Consider the following 18,746-nt stretch of genomic DNA (forward strand, 5'->3'; position numbering starts at 1 on the left):
TGACCAGAAGGAACGCTGCCGCCGTGGAGGCGATGAGAGGTGAGGACAGAGAGGTGTGGGGAAACGGGAAAGGGGGTGCAGACAGAGGGGCTTCCTGGAGTGTGCAGAAGTAAGGAGTGCTGCGTCCCTGCCCTGCCTACCAGATTCAGGTGACTCGGCACAATCAGGTGACTCACCGGGCCAACGAAGCCTGTGACAAGGTCCCTCAAGATCATACACCCGGTTTTGCAGGGACTCGCCCTCGTGGAATAAACCTCACCTCCTGATTTGGCCTCTTCCCGGGAGGAGAGGGACTGAATTACAATGAGAAGTTCCAGGATTCTGGTTCACTTGCCCTCCATTCAGTAAACATTGAAAAGCTGAGCCCTTTTCCACGCTGGCCAGCTTGTGGTCTGGATCCAAGGTGAACAAGCCACTCCCTGCTCTCTCAGAGGCTCCAGACCCAGAGACAGCAGACTTGAACAGCATCGAAGCAGCCGGCTTGCTGAGGGACGGGCTCTGGGCCTGGTGAGGGACATCTGACCCAGAATCCGGGAGGGGGGTGGGCAGTAACTGTGGAACTCTTCCCGGAGAAGCTGATGTCCACCTTTAATCCCAGCAGGTCTTAGAACTCAGCTAGGAGAGAGGAAGGGCATCCCAGATGGAGGAAACAGCATGGGCGGCCTGGCTCATTTGGGAAACTTCACTGTGTCTGGAGCCCAGAGAGGTGGGGGAGTAGGGGTAGGGGGCAGAGGAGGTTGAAGAGGGAGACGGCCCCAGGAGAGCAGTGGGAGCCCCGGAGGAGTTTAAAGCAGGAGATAAAGGGGGTCAGATTTGAGTCTGGGCTCCAGCCTGCTGGTAGCAGTGATGGCCAGGTGGAGACCAGCTCAGGGGCTCATTCATTCATTCAACAAGGGCTCAACCAGGCATCAGGCCCTGTGCTGCTGCGGGGGTCCAGGTGAGGAGCTGTAGTGGCCTGGATGGTGGCCAGGATGGAGAGAAGGGGCAGAGATTCTGGGGAGGCACTCTCACTGTGTTACACAAACACATCCTGGCAATTCCCAAACTGGCATCTGGTTCCTGGACCAGCTGTGTATGAATTTGGAAACTGGGGACCTGTTATTTCAGGGGTGGACAGCTGATTGGCAGGGCTGAGCCCAAGCCTCAGGGGCCCCCAGAGAGGCAACCATTCCTGGAGACCCACCCAGAGCAGCGCAGCCCAGCCTGCCTCCTTTCTGTCCCTGCCTTTGCCCCAGGCTCCAGAAAACTTCCCCGCAATGGTGGCTGAGGATAACCTTTCCAGCAAGGGGGTGAAACATCCCGGTTTCTTTTCCTAAGTGACTCCTGCAGGATCACACAGGAGCCAGAGGCCCAGCTGGGACCCAGAGTTTGTGCTTATTTCCATTTCTGTGCTCCTCTCCCTCTCAGATTGCAGGCTCTTTGGGCGTAGGAACTGTCTCCTCCATGTGACTGTGGGTTTTCTGAGGGTGTCTCCCCCAACAGATCAGGAGCATTCCGGACGGTAGAAGGAAGAACGGAAATGCAAGTCAGGTAAGCTGTTTTGCTGCCATTTAATAGTTGTTTGAATTTGTGAAAAATCCTGTATTTGCCTCAGTCTCCTCATTTGTAAAATGGGGTTAATGATAACACTACCTGTTGTGAGGATTAAAAGACATAAGATAGAAGAGACATTAAAAGAGCCTTGGGGGCTTCCCTGGTGGTGCAGTGGTTGAGAAACTGCCTGCCAATGCAGGGGACACGGGTTCGAGCCCTGGTCTGGGAAGATCCCACATGCCGCGGAGCAACTAGGCCCGTGAGCCACAACTACTGAGCCTGCGCGTCTGGAGCCTGTGCTCCGCAACAAGAGAGGCCGCGATAGTGAGAGGCCCGCGCACCGCAATGAAGAGTGGCCCTCACTTGCCACAACTAGAGAAAGCCCTCGCACAGAAACAAAGACCCAACACAGCCATAAATAAATAAATAAATAAATAAATAAACCCAAAGGTAAAAAAAAAAAAAAAAAAAAGAGCCTTGGGGGTATGGACAGGACAGAAATACCAAGCACAGACCATGAAAAACAGCCGGAAATGAGAGCAAAGGGAACCAAACTGTAGGCTCCATGAATAGGATTTCTGTTCATGTTACATGCTGTAGTTTTCCAGGTGCCTGGGACAGAGCCTGGTCCATGGTAGGTGCTTGGTGAACATTAGTTGAAGGAATGAATGGAGAGACCAGGTGGCGATGGTGGAGAGCAGGGTGCCAACTCACCACCAGGGTGGGAAGGCTTCCAGGAGGGGGCAGGGGAGGGCCCAGGCCTGGAGGGCTGCTGGGAGTAGGCGTGTCTGCCTCAGAACTCATGAAACTCTGGGGGTTCAACAATACACCCCCGTAGTTCTGACCGGGTTATGAATCTGGTGTCAACAGTGGGATTTCCCTACCAGGGTCCTCTCCCTCGACTTCTAAATCACTTCCTCCACCTGCCATCCCCCAACAGATCATGGGCACGGTGGCAGTGACAGGAGAGTTCACGCCCCTCCACACACGGTACCCCTCCTCTGCTCTTGATCACTCAGGAATCTCTCCTGGGCTCCACCCTCTGCTCCAGCTGCTGTCCCACCCTGTTTCCAGACCTTTCACTCAGAAAGCTCACCACTTACCTTAGGCGCAGTGGACCAAAACCACACCTTAACCCCAGCCTTCCCTGCTTGTATCATCTATGAGCAACTCTGCGAAGCTGTGCCTGGTCAAGTTGTACTCTGAGCTTTCATCTCCTTCAGAGCAAAGGGGGCCAAAAGCCCTGTGCCACGGGGGGTGCTCCAAGCCGCCTGTCAGAGGGCTTTGTGAGAAGGCCAAGTGCCAAGGTAGTAAATAGAATTGTTACCTTGAGGCTGGAAGGGGCTAAAGCAAAACCAGAGAAGTTTGAACCTGTGTGTGTGTGTGTGTGTGTGTGTGTGTGTGTGTGTGAGAGAGAGAGAGAGAGAGAGAGAGAGAGAGAAAGTGGAGAGATGTTTTGGCAAAGGGATGGATGGTATCAAGTCATTACAGAACCCGTTGATATTTTAAACACATATGATCCTTTATAAACGCAGCCACACCCTCATGAAAAATGTGCTTCATTCCTGAAATCACAGAACTGTAAATTTTTCCCAGCAGACTGAAGATTTTAACCAATGTCCTGTGTGGTGTGGGAAGGGGACCCTGACACTGCTGTGGAAGAGGCCAATCTCTAAACCGTTGAGACCACAAAGTCTGACAAATCTTCCTCTTAAATGGATGCATATGGGCCCAGCTGAGCCTGTCCACTCTTCTTTCACGTCCTTTCCAGCCCACAGTGCCCACCCATCGAGCTCAGAAGGCCTGATCTCCGGGGTCCTTCCCTGGCCCACCTTCCTGAACACAGAGGCCCTCTCAGGGGACGCCAGACGTGCCACAACAGAGCAGGTGATTGTTAGCTGGTCATGGGGGCTGCGTGGGTTTGAACCCAGGCTCACCATCTACGGAGATCTTGCCTAAGTCACCTCTCTGTGCCCGTTTCCTCGCCTATAAAATGGGGATGTAATACCCACCTCACAGGGCTATTGCAAGATCAAATGAGTCCATTCACATATTATTGAGCATAAAGCGTGTAGAACGGGGTCTGGCAGACTGGCGACATGAGCTGCTAGCCACGGTCCCCCCACTCCTCTCCCCTGTCCTCATTCCAACCTGTTACCTGTCACCTCCTCCAAGAAGCCCGCCCTGACCACATCTTAAGTAGCCTGCCCCTTCTCCACCTCCCCACCTCTTTCATTTTTTTGTCCCTTCCAGACCACCCCAGCTCTCCCCTTGACCCTCAGGCTGTCCTCAGTCCTCCCAGACTGCCCCCGCATCTTGCCCACAGCCCCTCTCCCCACCCCCCAATAGCACACATCAGACCGGCTTGTCCATCTCATGTTTTATTGTAAAAATGTTAAAATAAATTACATTTGACATCATTGCCAGTATGTACATACAGTGTGTGTGATTCCAGGACAGCCAGCAACACCCCAGCCAAGTGGGGTCAGGAAAACTAAGACGAGCTCGTTAAAACATTTCACAGAAAAACAGAAGGCCGCTCCTTCCCACCCTGATGCTGGGCCATCATACCCCTGGGTTATAGGCTAAGTGGGGATGGGTGGGGGTCTGGCCCTCTTTGGCCCTGCAGTATTGGGGAGGGGGTTGAGAGGCAGAGAGGGTGTCTGGGTTGCACCTCCTGCCCAGCATCTGGTCGCCTGCGACCAATGCCCCTCCCCAACTCTGACACCATGACCTTGGCTGAGGTCACCGAGAAAGGCCCAACTGGGTTGGGGGATAGGAGAGTGAACACCGGACATCCCGATCCTTGGGGCCCCACTCTTGCACCTTTTCTCCCCTCTGGCTCTGAAGCCAATGAGATTAAAAAATCAGCAATTCATTTAAAAAATAACAAAACAAAACAAAACATGCAGGGCAGAGTGGGCTGGCCCAAGGGTGCACCTCACGAAGAACCCAAGAACTCTGCCAGCCCCTCACCAGAAACAGTCCGTCTGCAGTTTCACATTATATTTTTCTCCTCCCATTGCAAATCCTTTCTTTCTTACACAGACAGACAGACAGACACAGACACACACACACACCAAACAGCAGCTGGAGGGAGGAGGTTGATTCACATATTTGGACATTCCCCACTTGTGAGCCAAGAGTGATCTGGGGAGCGGTGAGGTCACGGGACGGAAGGGTGGAGGCAGGATGAGCCGGAGCTGAGCCCACTCCTGCAGCTCCCCGGCTGCCAGCTCCAGGAGCCCCAGCCTCTCTTTCTGCCACCACTTCCCGGGAGGCAGAAGCCCGCGCCTGCCATTGCTTGGCCAAAGGGTGTCTGGGACAGGGAACCGGACTCTGGGCTGGGCTCCATCCCAGTTAAGTCCACAGAAGGGCTGGGATGCTGGGCCACACTTGGGACTTACTCTGGGTCCCCCGTAACAGGAGTGTTTCAGCACCTGCCCGTTAGCTCCCCGTCCCCAGATGGCCTCCTCCCTACTGAGATCTGCAGTAGGGACGACAGCCAGGCAGACGAGGCAGGACTGGGGGACGGTTAAACATGTGCCCCAGGCGGGGCCCCACTACTGCTGAGGTGCTGAAGTGCCCAGCCCCCAACCCCACCAGGGTCTTACACCACCCTCACCCTCTCTCTGAAATGCCTGGCTCAGTGCTGGGCGCACAGGAACCTGTTAATACTGGTGAACTCAAACGGCCGAGGCCCCCGACCTAAGAGAACCGTGAGACAGTCGCAACCGAATGACTGGGCATCGACCCACGCAGGCGCAGGCCTCCCCGGGATCGGTCCCGCCAGCCCACGTGTCCGTGAACCACCAGATCCCCCAACCGTGCTCAGGACAGACGCCTCCCGCTGCCAGGGTGCCTGTCCCGCTGATGAACAGAGGGCCCTGTCCTGGGTGCGCCATGTCTGACCGGTAGCATCTAGCTGCAGGGGATGAAGGTGAGGAAGGCCCCTGGGCCCCTACTCCCAGTTCCAGGGCCACCCCCCACCAGGGGCCAGGGGCCCAGCCACAGTAGGACACCCCAGGTTGAGGAGAAGAGAAGCCATGGAAGGTGGGGCGGGGAGCCGGCCCCGCCTCACGTGCCTTTGGGGCAGTTTGCCTTGTTGTACTCGTTCATAAACTGTTCGTAAGGCACGGAGAGTTCGGACTCGGTGCTGGTGAAGGTGGACTCATCCGACGAGGGGAACTCGCCCAGGTTCAGGGGCACCTCGGCCGCGGCCCCCTCCTGGGGCCTCTCCTCCCCAGCCAGGTTGTCCTCCAGCGAGGACTTGGAGGTGTCCTCGTCCGAGAGGCCGGCCTCCTCGCTCACGAAGGTGATGTTGACGTTCTGGAAGATGAGCGGGTGGTAGTCCTGGGCGTCCCACGGCTCACCCTCCTCGCTAATGCGGTCCAGCTGGTTAATGAACACCTCAGAGGCGGGGGAGCCCTCCTCGGGGGGCCCCGCCCCGGCCTCCTCGCCGGGGGGCCGAGACATGTGGCCTTTGCTCCTCAGCGTCTGGGACACCTCTTCCAAGCTGGGCACCCGGTTCTTGGAGTAGACCACCAAGGGGCTCAGGGAGGTGGGCAGGGCTGTCAGCCCACCCCCCTGGGGCCCCAGGCTCGGCCCTGGGACCCGCTCCCCACCCCCGCCCGTCTTCATTGCCTTCTTCCCGATCTGCTTGATGAGATCGTTGTAAGTCTCCTCCTTTTTCGACAGAAAACTGAAGATGTTGACGTCCTTGGACGCCGCACCCCCTGCCACCTGCAGGGCCTTCCTGGAGTGTGGGGAGCTCTCGAAGGACTCCTTCCGGCGCCGCCGCCGCTTCTTAATGGCCTTGTGCACCTCCACAAACATGCTCACCTTCCAGTTGACAAACAGGGAGAGCCAGGCCAGCCCCAGGTAGATCCAGAGCTCCACGAAGTAGCGGTACAGGGCGTGGTAGTTGGCACTGGGGTTCACACCTGAGGATGGGTCAGGAAGCCCAGAGGGTCAGAAAAGGGCCAGCAGGGACCCAGAAACACACAAAGGCCAAAAGGCCAAAAGCCGTGTCACCTGAAAGTGGACACAGCGCGAGAACACGGAACACCAATGCAGATGCACCAAGAAAGAAAGGAGGCCTGTGCTAGAAGCCGGACACCCCATCGTCCTGAGAACCCTGGCCTGGTCACTCACGTGCCTGTCCCAGACCCCAGCCTGAGCTTCCTCAACTATCAAAAGTCAGGAGAGTGGCTCCCTGGGGTGTGGGAGCTTCAAGGGGGAGGGGCTCTGGGGAGGCTGGTGATGGAACCAGCACTCAGGTCAGGAACTAAGCCATGAATGTTGGCCTTTCAATGATTCACCGACACTGACACTTGGCTGCTTTGTGTACTTTTTGGGTGTACGTGTTACAGTTCAGTTAAAACCTGGATAGAAATTAAGTGACAGGGCAGCTGGCATCCTCCTGCTGGGGATGGACTCACTAATTTAATACAAGTGAGGCTGAGAGTTGGGCCTGGGATGTCCAAGAGCACTGGTCCTGGCAGGAAATATCCTGGACAGCCTTGATTCTCCTTCTGGTGACGTCTGGCCTGCCTCCTGACTTCCTGTATCTACCCTCCTCCTACTGGTTCCTCCTATGGCCTGGAGGGCTCTGCCCTCTCCACACCCCCACTTCTGTGGCCAGGCTCCAGACACCTGCTCCAGGGAGCCCTCCCAGGTCACCCTGCACAGCTCTGGTCACTCCCCTACCCTCCAGGATCATGGAGATTTCACTTTACACTTCCAGGCATGTTGATCCATATTATTACGTATCCTGTGTTCCCCTTCCTGACCTGAGACTGGGAGAAACTTGGAAAAGGAACTGGAGGAAGGGGGCCACTTCCAGAGTGGGGCTCCCTTAGAGCAAGGACTATAAACCCCTCGTCAGACTGGAGGGGGTCTGAAGGCAGGGGCTGTCTCCCTTGCAGCCAGTAGGTGCTGTCAATCTTGCTCAGGACTCCGGTCATAAGCAGGTTATGATGACAACCGGGGCGCACTCATATAGCCGGGCCCTACCCACTGCACTCATGAATAGCAACTCATTTGATTGTCCAAAACCCTGTGAGGTACGCACCGTTACTTTTTTTTTTAAACCAATTTTACAGATGGGGAAACTGAGGCAGTGGTTTGGTGTCTTGATGGAGCTGAGAAAGTATGATTAAACACCCTTCTGTGCTTCCCTGATACGAAGGCTCCTCCTTAGCCTGCTCTGGGCCCCAACAGCTAGACAACGGCAGGGTTGTGCCTCCGTCTAAATTTATCTCCCAAGACAGCAGGCTCAGATCTGCCAGGGTCAGTGGAGTGTTCAGGCCTCTCTTTCCTGCTTCTCCCACCCACTCAGCCGCCCCCTCCCAGCATTCCGAGTCTCCCCTTACAATGGGGGCAGGAGGGTAGTGACCTGGCCCTGGCCCTAGGAAGGGGGAGGGGAGAGATCGGAGGTCCTGGAGCAGAGGTGGAGGTCAGCTGGGCAGGGCAGCAGGCACTGAGGCAGCAGCCACTGGGTCAGTGCAGCCAAACGGGGTGTCAGGAAGATTAAGAACCCAGATGCTGTGCAGGCCACAGGCACAAGGACATGAGTGGCTGGAGCCGACAGACAAAGGGGCCAAAGAATCTTATCGCCCGCCTGGATTAAGGAGGGGGTCCGGGCCCGAGGGAGCAGGGCAGCTTGGGGGAAGGCCTCTCTGGTCTTTAAGCTGCCAGTGGCAAGAGCAAAGTTTCTGGCCTCTGAGCCAAGCATCCAGCACAGCCCCCTCAGTGCCTGGGAGTGATGGGAGGAGGCAGCTGTGACGTGGACCGTGCAGGCAGAAGGCTCTACCCCCAGCCCCCGGTGCACCTAAGCACCTAAGCTCAGGAGACGGGGGAGAAGAGAGGAAGAGACCAGACGCCAAACACGAACAGAGAAGAAGGAGGCAAAAGCCACGTTCCAAGAAAGAGAAATAGAAAACGTCTGCAATTATTCTGTGCCTTGGTTTCCTCTTGCAACTGGCAGGATCCCACTGGGTGGAGGCCCAGGACACTGGACGCCTACCAGGGCCCCCAGTAAAGGTCAGCTGAATTGAAATTGGAGGAGAAGCAGAGAAAGACGGGGTGGGGAGGCAGAGGCAAGGGGCAGGACTCACCGGCCACGAAGTCGCCGAAGCCGATGGTGGAGATGGTGATGAAGGAGTAGTAGAGGCCCTCGATGTAGTTCCACTCCTCCGTCACCATGAACACGAAGGGTGGGATCACCAGGTGGACCAGCACGCCCCACAGGATGAAGATGGCCGTGCATGTGATCTGCGCCTTGCGCTGAGGGGGAAGGGTAGGGAGACCAAGTCAGATGGCGGTGGAGACCGGGGGGAACCCAGCAGAGCACCCAGAGGGCCGAGGAGGCAGCCAGAGGTGAGGCCGGCTGGGCGCCAGGCCTGGGAGGCTCACTGCCCAGGGGAGGGGTGTGATGCTCCCAGCCTCACCCAGGAGGGCAGCGGGCTCTGAAACCGCTCCCTTGCCATCTGTCCTGACACTTCTGTCCAATTCTTGGACCCTTCCCACCCCCCGCATCACCTGCCAGGATCCCCACCCCCCCATCTCTGCCCAGGACCTAGGGTTGGGGACATACCAGGCTCACGCCTCTCTTGGTGAGGAACTGGCCCAGCCTCTTGGCACGTCCCCCGAAGAACTTGCCCAGGGCACTGATCCATGTCAGACAGAGCGGCACCCCAAAGAGACCATAGAAGACACAGAAGAGGCGCCCGGCGGGGGTCTTGGGGGCCACGTTGCCATAGCCTGAGGAAAAAGAAGACAGTGAGGCCAACAGAGCCACAGCGGGGGTGATGGACCCAGACTCAGAGTGGCACCTGCCTCCACCCCACCCCCCACCCCGCCACACACCCAGCCTGAGGAAAGCCCATTCCCTAAGATCACTTGACACTGTGATCACCCCAGCAACAGCCAGCATCAACTACCAAACATGGGATAGAAGAAGCCATCTTGGACTTCCAGCCAACTGGGCTTTTGGATGACCACGGCCCCAGCCACTCCAACTACCACTGCATCAGAGACCTCAAGCAAGAACCAACCAGCCAAACCCCGTCAACTCACAGAATGGCCAACAATAATAATAAGTTGTGTTTTAAGCCACTAACTTCTGAGGTGGTTGGTTATGCAGTCATAGATGACCAGAACAGACACCCAGACTGGTGAATAAGCACGGGGTGCATTTGTGCAGTGAGCAACCTGCTCGACCTCTGGCTGTCAAGCTGTGTCATTTCTACTCCAAGAGCCCAGGTCAGGACTTCTAGAAAACAGTCTCCTAAGCATGGCCAGTCACCAAGGACTTACTAAATCTCCAGGGACGTGTCAAAAGGACAGAGTGCAACTGGCCTGATTTTAACCTTGACAAGGCCATGTGACCAGAGCTGGACTCTTACAAGATTCTGGGGAGCTCGGACGTGGAAGTAGGTATTCTGAAGGTCCCAGAAGACTTACCGATGGTGGTAATGACCGTGGCTGCAAAAATCATTGCGTTGGGCCAGTTCCAGTTGTTGAAGGTCTGGTTCCCGGTGATGGCCACGCCCTGTCCTGCAGCATCAGATACTATCTAAAAAGAGAGACACAATGAAGGTCAGAGAAGAGGTCAGCACTTTATGAACCCCCTTATAAGCATTCTTATTTAATCATCACAATAACAAAGTGACAGTTACTGTCTCCAATTTGTAGGTGGTGAAACATTTTATAGAGGATCAGAGAGGTTAAGTGATTTGCCCGAGGTCACACAGCTGGTAAGAATATGAACCCCGGCAATCCGGCTCCAAAGTGCCTTCTCTCACTGAGCCAGTGCTTCTCAAACTTACTAGAATCACCTGGAGGACTTCTTAAGTACAGCCTGGCCTGCTGGGCCCCACCTCCAGAGGTTGATTCAGTAGGTCTGGGAGGGAGTCAGAGAATGTGCATTTCTAACAAGGTTGCAGGTGATGCTGATGTTGTGGTCCCAGGACCACAGTTTGAGAACCGCAGCAGACTCTTCTGCCTCTGAAAGAAGGCAGATGTGATGCAGACAAGCAGGAGGACCTCCGGAAAAGCATTCTACTGCAGGGTTGGCCTGGGAGGGACCGCCCCCCACACCCGACATGCCTTTCACCCTCACTGTCAGGACACCTGCTAAGGTCAGCTCGGTAAGCTCTTGGGTCTGTCCTCCGAGGGCGAACACATCAGCTGGCCTCCTTTCTCCCATGCCTGGGACTCTGTCCTCTCTCCCCTACAAGCTCCCACTTCCCTCCCTTCTCTGGATCCCTTTCTCTCTGCCCTGGGCTGAGCAACTTCAAGGTTTGGGCCAGGACAGGTCATCAGAAGGTGGTGTGTACTTTTCAGGGTGACTCGAATTCATGCTATCAGTCCCCACGGAGCTCCCGGCAGCTGTGGGTGGCAGCAGGTGGGAGGTCACCTGGGCAAGTGCACTGGGAGGCCCCCAGAGAGGCCTTCCTTATCTGTTCCAGGAACACGGACAGCTGCCAAACCTGCTCACCGACCAGGCCCTGCCTGTGCCCCATCCTTCAGTGCTACCTCCCTTCACCCACACCCACCACTGGCAGGACCGGGACCTCAGAAGGTGGCTCCCGAGGAGGGGCCAGGATCCACTCTCAATTTGGGGTCCTGCCCCTGCCCCCTAGGAGAGCCCCAGGATGGACCACCTCAGAAACCAGAAACTCAGCCAAATTCCCTCTAAAAATCAAGCCTAAGACTGAGAAAAGACAGAAGTGAAGGATGGAAGCAGGAGGGAGATGGAAAAACCGGAGTTCTCCCTGCGGCACGACTGAAGTTTGGTGAGAAAAGAGGGAAGGGTGGGTTGTCCTGAAGGAATGTGCAGTTTGCAGCGGCAGGCCTGTGTAAACGGATCTGCAGACTTTGTAAGGAATTTTCCATGATGACGTGCTCATCTGACAGGCCGTCAAACCACAGGGCTCACCGCCCTGCCTCCCCCTGCTATTTCCTGAGCATCTCTCTGCAAAGTGGGAAGTGGGGACGGCTGCCTTCACCTGCCCTCAAGAGAGCGGCCGCCAAGCCGGCCAGGCCACTTCCACGCAAAAGCACCAGGACGTTCAGATACGAAGAGGCCAACAGGTCTATCCTGTTGGAGGTCCACCCAAAAGGTTTTCTAAACCATGAAATCCACGTTCGAAACAGGAGAATGAAAAGTCCCAGGGCCCTGGATGTTAATGTTAAACAGATGGCAGGGAAAGCAGAACTGCTCAGCTCCCTTTGGCCGCAGCCTTTGTTATCTCAGATATCCATCTTCGGGGGTGGGGGGGATGGGGGGGTTAGTGCAGCATCGTCAGGAAGCGCAGCCCAAGACGGATGACAACTGACCAGGAAATCATGGGACTGGGGCACCACCCCTGCTCATCCCCATGGAATCCCGGAGGAACAGGAAAGATGTCAGAAGACAAGTTGCCCCCTGCCACCCTACCCCCGCCTTCTCCTATGAACGAAAAGGGTGGATTCTAGAAACTCAAACCTGAACTCTTGCTGACTCTTCTTTGGAGACAGCAGAACAGTTGGCATATTCAAAGAGGAAGCGGTGGGCACTGGAAGCTACTAGCACAGGTTCACCAGAGCACGTCATGCTCAGCTAAGTGCATCTCCCACTCCAAAGAGGCTGCAAAGCCTTGAAGTTCAGTGGAATGCAGTCAATCTGGATAGCAGCAAGGCAACTGAACAGATGGGCTTAAAGATATTCACGTGGACAAGACAGAGAAATGTAGGGAGGAACCGGGGTTAATCCGGGTCCACGTAAAGGCAGATAAACAACCCCAAGAAGTACTGATCTTTATCCGCTGGGCCTGAGGTCTCCATTATCATGCCAAAGGCCAGGCCTCTTCAATCTTTTAATTTACAACACAGTAAGGACAAAGATGGCTGCCCAGTTTAATCTGCAAAGGATGCAAAACTGTGACAAGGCTGGGATGGGAAGACAGCTAACACACTGCAACGGCAGTTTGGGACTCAAAATCATCTGGACTGGAAAAATGGGCCCAAACTAACAAGATATGGCTGTCTTTTAAATTTTTCATGTCTTACACTTTGGGTTAGAAGGCACTGACCCATACAGGGTTGAAGGGGAAAGTCCTTGGGTTTCAGCTGACCACAAACCAACAAACACTGGCATGGCTGCCAAAAGAAAAGTAAATACAATCTCAGGCAGTGTCAATACCTTATCTCTTCAGGGCTGGGAGGCAACGAGCCCATTGTCCTCTGCAGGTCAGGCCACACGGGGGGCACTCTGTTCCATTCTTGGGTGTCGGACTTCACGATATGTTAACCAGTGGGCCAAGGTCCCAGAGGGAACGGGGGTGGATTTTATGGATAACGAGCTACCTCAGAATGGACTGCCCTTGACAGTCATCCATTTCCGATAATGGAAGATGTTTAGACCCAGGGAGACCAGCACACATCAGCGATGGTGAAGGTGTGACTGGAACAGGGGTTCTCAACTGGGGTGGTAGCACCCTCTGGAAGTGTTTGGAAATGCTGCCTGAGTATGTGCGTTGTATGTGCCAGGCACTGTTCCGGGCACCGGGGAGAGAGCAGTGAAGGGACGGAATCCCTGTCCTCCCACACATCTACTCTAGTGGATGCTGGGGGGTGCTCCTGACATGAGGCGAGCAGGGACCAGAGAGGTGAGATGCCCTGCCACCCACAGGACAGCCCCACATGCCACGTCCACGCTGCCCCCACTGAGATAACACTGGATGGATCGCCAAAGGCGATCTGCGACTTGGGAATCGCTTGGTCAGTGCTAAGGAGACATCAAACGTTAAGAGCTGGCAAAACAGGGTAACCGAAGAGGGCATTACGGTTGGGAGCCTTGCAGTAGAAAAGCTGGCTTCCTGCTCTTCCCCCCACCAATGGTGTGTCCTTTGGGGCACAGCCCTCAGACCCAGCCTCCAGCCCTGGGTTATCAGGGGGCCACAGCCCCATGCGCTGTCCCCCTGACCTCCATGATCTCTCCATGGTCACCCAGAGCGGGGGCAGGCAAAGGGGACATTCTGAAGGGCCCTAAGCCCCCCAGGGCCAGAAGCACCACTCACCCTTACAACAGGCCAGTGGCGGTAGTTATGTCCACTGGTCAGGTCAGGAGACGGTGGCTGAGAGGTTAACTGGCAGAAGTGGGCCAGGTTCTAGATGGTCTCTTGCAAGTCAGCCCGGCGCCCCACCCCTCTCCCTTCGCTGCTCTCCCTGTCCCTGGACGCCCCCAGCACCCCTGTTGTTGCCTTCTCTCTGCCCACGGGTCCCAAGCAGCTGGCCTGGGAATCAGCTTGGCTCCATCCCAGTGCTGGGGAGACAGGCAGGATTTTAGTGCTGCTGTGCGTCACACGCCTCTCGCTGGGGCTTTTCTATATATTCCCTAACGGGCTCTTCCTGCGATTCTGCCAGGCATCACTTGACAGAGGAGGAAAGCTAGGCTCGGCGAGCAGAGGTCCGGATGTGAACTTGGGCTGCCTGCTCCCTGCTCCCACCCCGCGCTGCTGTGGCTTCAGTCGGAACACCTCACTGGTGACGGTCAGGGTCAGGGTCCCGCCGGCCGGTGGAGAGGTCCCGCAGAACAGAGGGGCTTGACCCAGGACTGAGGCCGTCCCCGGGTGAGGGGGAGACATCGGACACGGCATCCCGTCCCCCGGGGTTAGGGAAACAGCTTTCTCAGGAGGAGACGGCCCCTGTTCACTCACAGGATTCTTTACCTTGGCTTCCAAATTCACACAAGACAACATCATTTTCCACATACGCCTAGAGAGCGATGGGAGAGGGGGATCCCACACACAGCCCAGGCCCGGCTCTGGCTTGAGGCTGGAATAGAGCTCTCCTCCCCGCCTGTCACCCTCATAATAAAACGGCTGTGATTTACTGAGAGGTTACTATGCACCAAACGTGCTGAGCACTTTATGTGCCTTCAGCTCATCTTTAAGGAGGAAAGAATCCTGCTGGGAAGACACCATGATCTTTTCCATTTTGCAAACTGAGGATTTAAGGCCGAGAAGTTAAGAAAGTAGCCTAAGGTCGGGATGCTAAAAGCAAGGAAGCCAGGAGTAGAGCCTGCCCCATCTGGGTCCTGGCCGCTGGTACCCCACCCCTGTCCCACACAGGCCACAGGAAGGAGGCCAGTGCATACCTCCACCCCTTCGCACCACCTGGAAACACAGTGCCCTAAAACCAGCCCATCCACTCGGACCTGAGCCCTCCGGGAGGAGACATTCCCGCCCCTGCCTGTGGCTTCAGGCAACATGCTGCCCCAGACACCACCCTCCCAGAATCTCGCTGTCCATGCAATCGGGGTTCCCCACGGCGCCTCATCCCCCAGGGATCCGGCGTTTCCTGTGCAGAGGCAGTGCCAGGCCTCCCCATCCTGGAGATTCATTCTGCAGAGTTGCAGGGAGGGCACATCCCGTACCTGGTGCCCACCTGCAGACACGGGCAGCGGGGCTGAGGTCGGGCCTTTGCCTTCATCAGGCCAGTGGGGGAAACAAGTCCAGGTGGCAGCCTGCCTGTGGACAGCAGCTAGGGGCACCCACAGGGCCACCGCCCTCCCTGCCTCCAGCTCCCGCGGCAGACCTCACGCTCAGGTCACAGGGCCCCTTCCTGCCACGTAGGATCAGCCTCAAGGATGCCCTGGATGCCAGCCTCCACTGGATCCGAGCTGCATCAAGGTACACAAGCGGACGTCCCTCACCATCCTTGGCTGCATCCATCCCTAATTCATTCCGCCTCCGCTCTCTTGGTCCCTCCGGCCTGGAAGGGGAATGAGACCAATGTCATGTGTGCACGGTGCTTGGCGGAGTAGGAAGAACCTTTAATGTCCCTCTCACCTGGCCCTCCCAGCCACCTTGGGAGGTGGGCAGGGCATGGTTGATTACTCCTCATTTCATAGATGATAGTTCCTATTTGAATAGTAGCTGATATTTGAGCATCTATTTTATGACAGGCACCAATTACAGCACTTTAAATCACTCAGCTTGTTGAGTCTTTACAACCTTGTAATGTAGGTACTCTCACCTCCATTTACAGCTGAGGAAAATGAGGCACAGAGGCTAAGTAACTTGCTAGGCAGTGGTGGAGCCAGAGTGTGAACCCAGGCAGTCTGGCTCTTAACCCCTGTGCTGTCCACAGCTGGGGAGAGGGGACAGGGAGTGCAGGGTGGGCTTCTCAGCTACAGAAGTGAAGCCGGGTCTCTAGAACACAACCAGGCAAACACAAGGGAAACATCCATGGGAATGCAGAGACCACCCCCCAGAAGGTAAGCTCCATGAGGGCAGGACTTTTATCTGCGGTATCGCCAGAGCTGAGGACATTGCCTGGCACATAGTAGGTGCTCAACAAACATTTGTTAAAGGAGTAAACGAACTTGAATGAATGAGGATATCTTCTCTGACCTCGACTGACTCACCCTCTCACGTCCTTCAACACCTTCCTAGCATTATTCTGCAGGTGGATTTAATAAATTCATCAGCAACAAGGGGCAGGGCTTTATCCAGCAAGAGGGCGGGAAGCACAGTCAGACCCCAGTAAGAGTGTGGCTGGCGGGGTCAGGGGGTGAATGCAGGGCTGCTGGAACCAACAGCATCCAACTGGTGTCAGGGGTGGAGGGAAGGGTGTGGTCAGCAGGCTGCAGGAACAGAGGGCAGGGGGCTGAAGGTCCTGGGGGTCGGGGGCTGGGAAGGGGCGAGGTGAGGGAGGCAAACCAAAGCCCCCTCGTCCAAGAGGGCAGAGCGGGTGGCAGTGGGGCTGGGAGAGTCCCTGGGGTGACTGGAGGGACCGTCCTTCCTGCAGGAAGGGGAGGCCTGCCCCCTCCGGAAACTCTCCTAGGGGGCTGTGGACGTGTGGAGAGCAGGGAAAGGAATATAAAGGGGAGCGACAGGCCTCTCTCTCTCGAACCAGACCTGGCCCTCTCCTGGGAGCTCATGGAAATGTGGGGCTGACCTGGGTGTGACTTGGGCAGGGGGGGCGGTCCTCTCTCAATTGCTGGCACCAAGTCTCTGGGTAAATAACAGCCTATCAGCCTTAATTTCTCCATCTGCCAAAAAGAGCACCGACCCCCAAACACATGAAAAGCACCTAGGACACTGGAAGCACCGAATGAACGCACCTGCAGTCAGCGTCATGAGGAAACCAGACCCACTGGTGACTTGACACCCCGGGGGGAAGACCGCTTGTCCCCAAAGGTAAATCAAAGGTCGAGGGGTTTACTTCTCTGCACCTGCAGGACAGGCCTGGGTGAGAACAGGGACACCGAGGCTCAGCAGGTAGGTGCTCCTGGGCCCCCGGACAGCTAGTCGGGGGACCCGAGGGTCGGGGTGTGCGTTAAGGCTCCCCCTGAGGTGGCAGAGGCGCACCCAGGACGTGCCACCCCATCCGTCATTAGGCCCATCTCTCCGGACCTCTGCCCGCCAGAGGCCCCCAGCCACCCTGGCCGGTTTCCCGCACAGCCGAGCAAGGCAGGCCGGCTGCGGAGGGAGCAGGGCCACACGCGGGTCCTCACGCTGCGCTCTCCAGGTGAGGCCGAGGCCAGGCGTGGTGGCTTCTCTGAACCCCAGTCCTGAAGCCCCCGCCAAGCTGCGCCCAGCTTCACAAGGCAGCCAAATGCCCATCCGCCCCCTGCTCTCCGGGCTGGGCTCTTCCTTCCTGTGTGCCCACGTCTGTCTGTACGTCCATCTGTTATCTAACAAAGAACCTCCTCAGGGTAGGGGGCCAAGGGAGTTGGGGGCGCTTCTGAACAGAACAGACGGAAGTGGAGATCAGTAAACCTAACGCAGGCACCTTTCAGGCAAATATATTTAGAGTTTGGGCTTGTTCAGAACAATGTTTTTGACATTCTTTAACACCACGAGCTGATGAACAGATAAAGGGGGCAGGGGAGGACCCCAGATCCCCTGTACTGGGGCTCCCTGCCGCAGTGTAAGGAGGGGGAGTGGGCAGAGCTCATTTGTCCAGCTGTTTGGCCAGCCCTCCCTCTGACCGTCTTTCGGGGACTCTTGGCGGACCCAAAGTACCTTGGCAAGAAGGTGAGCACCTGTTACCTCTCTTATTCCCAAGACGAATTAGAGGACTGAAGACTATTATCTAAGCCCTCAATTATCTCCACTCCTCTCACTCTCCCTCTCTCACGCTGACTCAGCTTCTCAAACCTTCCTAAAGTGGGGGCGGGGGAGGGGCATGGGAATTGTTTCCAGATGCTACACTGAGGCTCAGAGACCTTGGGTACCACCCAGTCCCTGAGGCAGCGGCTCTCATTCCCAGCTGCCCAGTGGTACCACCTGGGACTTTAAATTCATACAATGCCTGGGCCTCACTCGCAGCTACTCTGTGCAGTGGACCTGGGCGCCGAGTGGCTAACAAGCTCCACAGGTGATTCATCCCCTCACCGCTGCCTAAGTCGGGGTGATGGGTGTGGGTGCCGGGCTCAGCCTTCCAGCTCCCCGTCCAGGAGGGCGGATGCGCGGGCAGGGAGAAGGCATCCTCGGTATTCCCCCTCGCCCTCTCCCTGCAGCCCAGGTGACCAGGTGTGGCTCGGAGGGCAGGCCCAGTTTATGAGCATGGCACTGGCGAGGGCCCAATGGTGCCACCCTGACACCTACACCAGCTGCAGGCCCGGCTCACCTGGGCCCTGTCTCTCCCAGGCGGGGAGCAGGAGTCTGCGGGTCAGGTGCAGGGACCTGGGGGCAGGGCCGCACCTCATCTCAGTTATGACCAGACCTGGGCTCTTGTAATGTGGACTTTGCAGACTTCTGTTTGCTGATCTGCATTTTCAGTTTTGTTCCGATGCCTACCCGGATATTTATAATGTTTTTAGCTGAACGAAGGAAAGACAAATTGTTGGAGGCTTGGTTGGTACACTAGGAAGTCAATGTACAACTAGGAAGACCCCGGTTCGGCTCAGGTTGCTTACCGAGACTCTCCAGGAACCCTTGACTTCTGCCAACATGACTTCTCTGTAAAATGAGGAGGTTGGCCTATGACTACGGGGGTTCCCCTGTCTGGGGACAATTCACATTTTCCTCTGCCTAGAACCACGACTTCGGGGCCCAGTTCAGCACCTCCCAAGCTCCAGGAAAATCCACAGCACATTCGAGAAAATACATTTTCTTTCTCAGGACTCAGCTCACTGGCCACCAGCTCCAGCTCTTCCTGAGCCCCCGGCAAGCCGGGCTGCCCGAGTCAGAAGCGAGCCCTGTTCCTCATTCCCT

General features: G+C 56.4%; 1 protein-coding gene across 1 annotated transcript in view; it reads right to left on the reverse strand.

Annotated features, from left to right (window-relative positions):
* Nucleotides 1-3,898: 3,898 nt before the first annotated feature.
* The window catches only part of KCNK5 (potassium two pore domain channel subfamily K member 5), a 36,604-nt gene continuing 21,756 nt past the window's right edge, over nucleotides 3,899-18,746 (reverse strand). The window contains exons 2-5 of the mRNA XM_007197922.3: nucleotides 10,000-10,111; nucleotides 9,131-9,297; nucleotides 8,652-8,820; nucleotides 3,899-6,476 (exon numbers count right to left, since the gene is read on the reverse strand). Coding sequence (XP_007197984.2) covers nucleotides 5,611-6,476; nucleotides 8,652-8,820; nucleotides 9,131-9,297; nucleotides 10,000-10,111 — 1,314 coding nt within the window. The 3' untranslated portion in view covers nucleotides 3,899-5,610. The remainder of the gene's footprint in view (nucleotides 6,477-8,651; nucleotides 8,821-9,130; nucleotides 9,298-9,999; nucleotides 10,112-18,746) is intronic.

Source organism: Balaenoptera acutorostrata, chromosome 10 (assembly GCF_949987535.1).
Source record: "Balaenoptera acutorostrata chromosome 10, mBalAcu1.1, whole genome shotgun sequence".
NCBI classification, from domain to species: Eukaryota; Metazoa; Chordata; class Mammalia; order Artiodactyla; family Balaenopteridae; genus Balaenoptera; species Balaenoptera acutorostrata.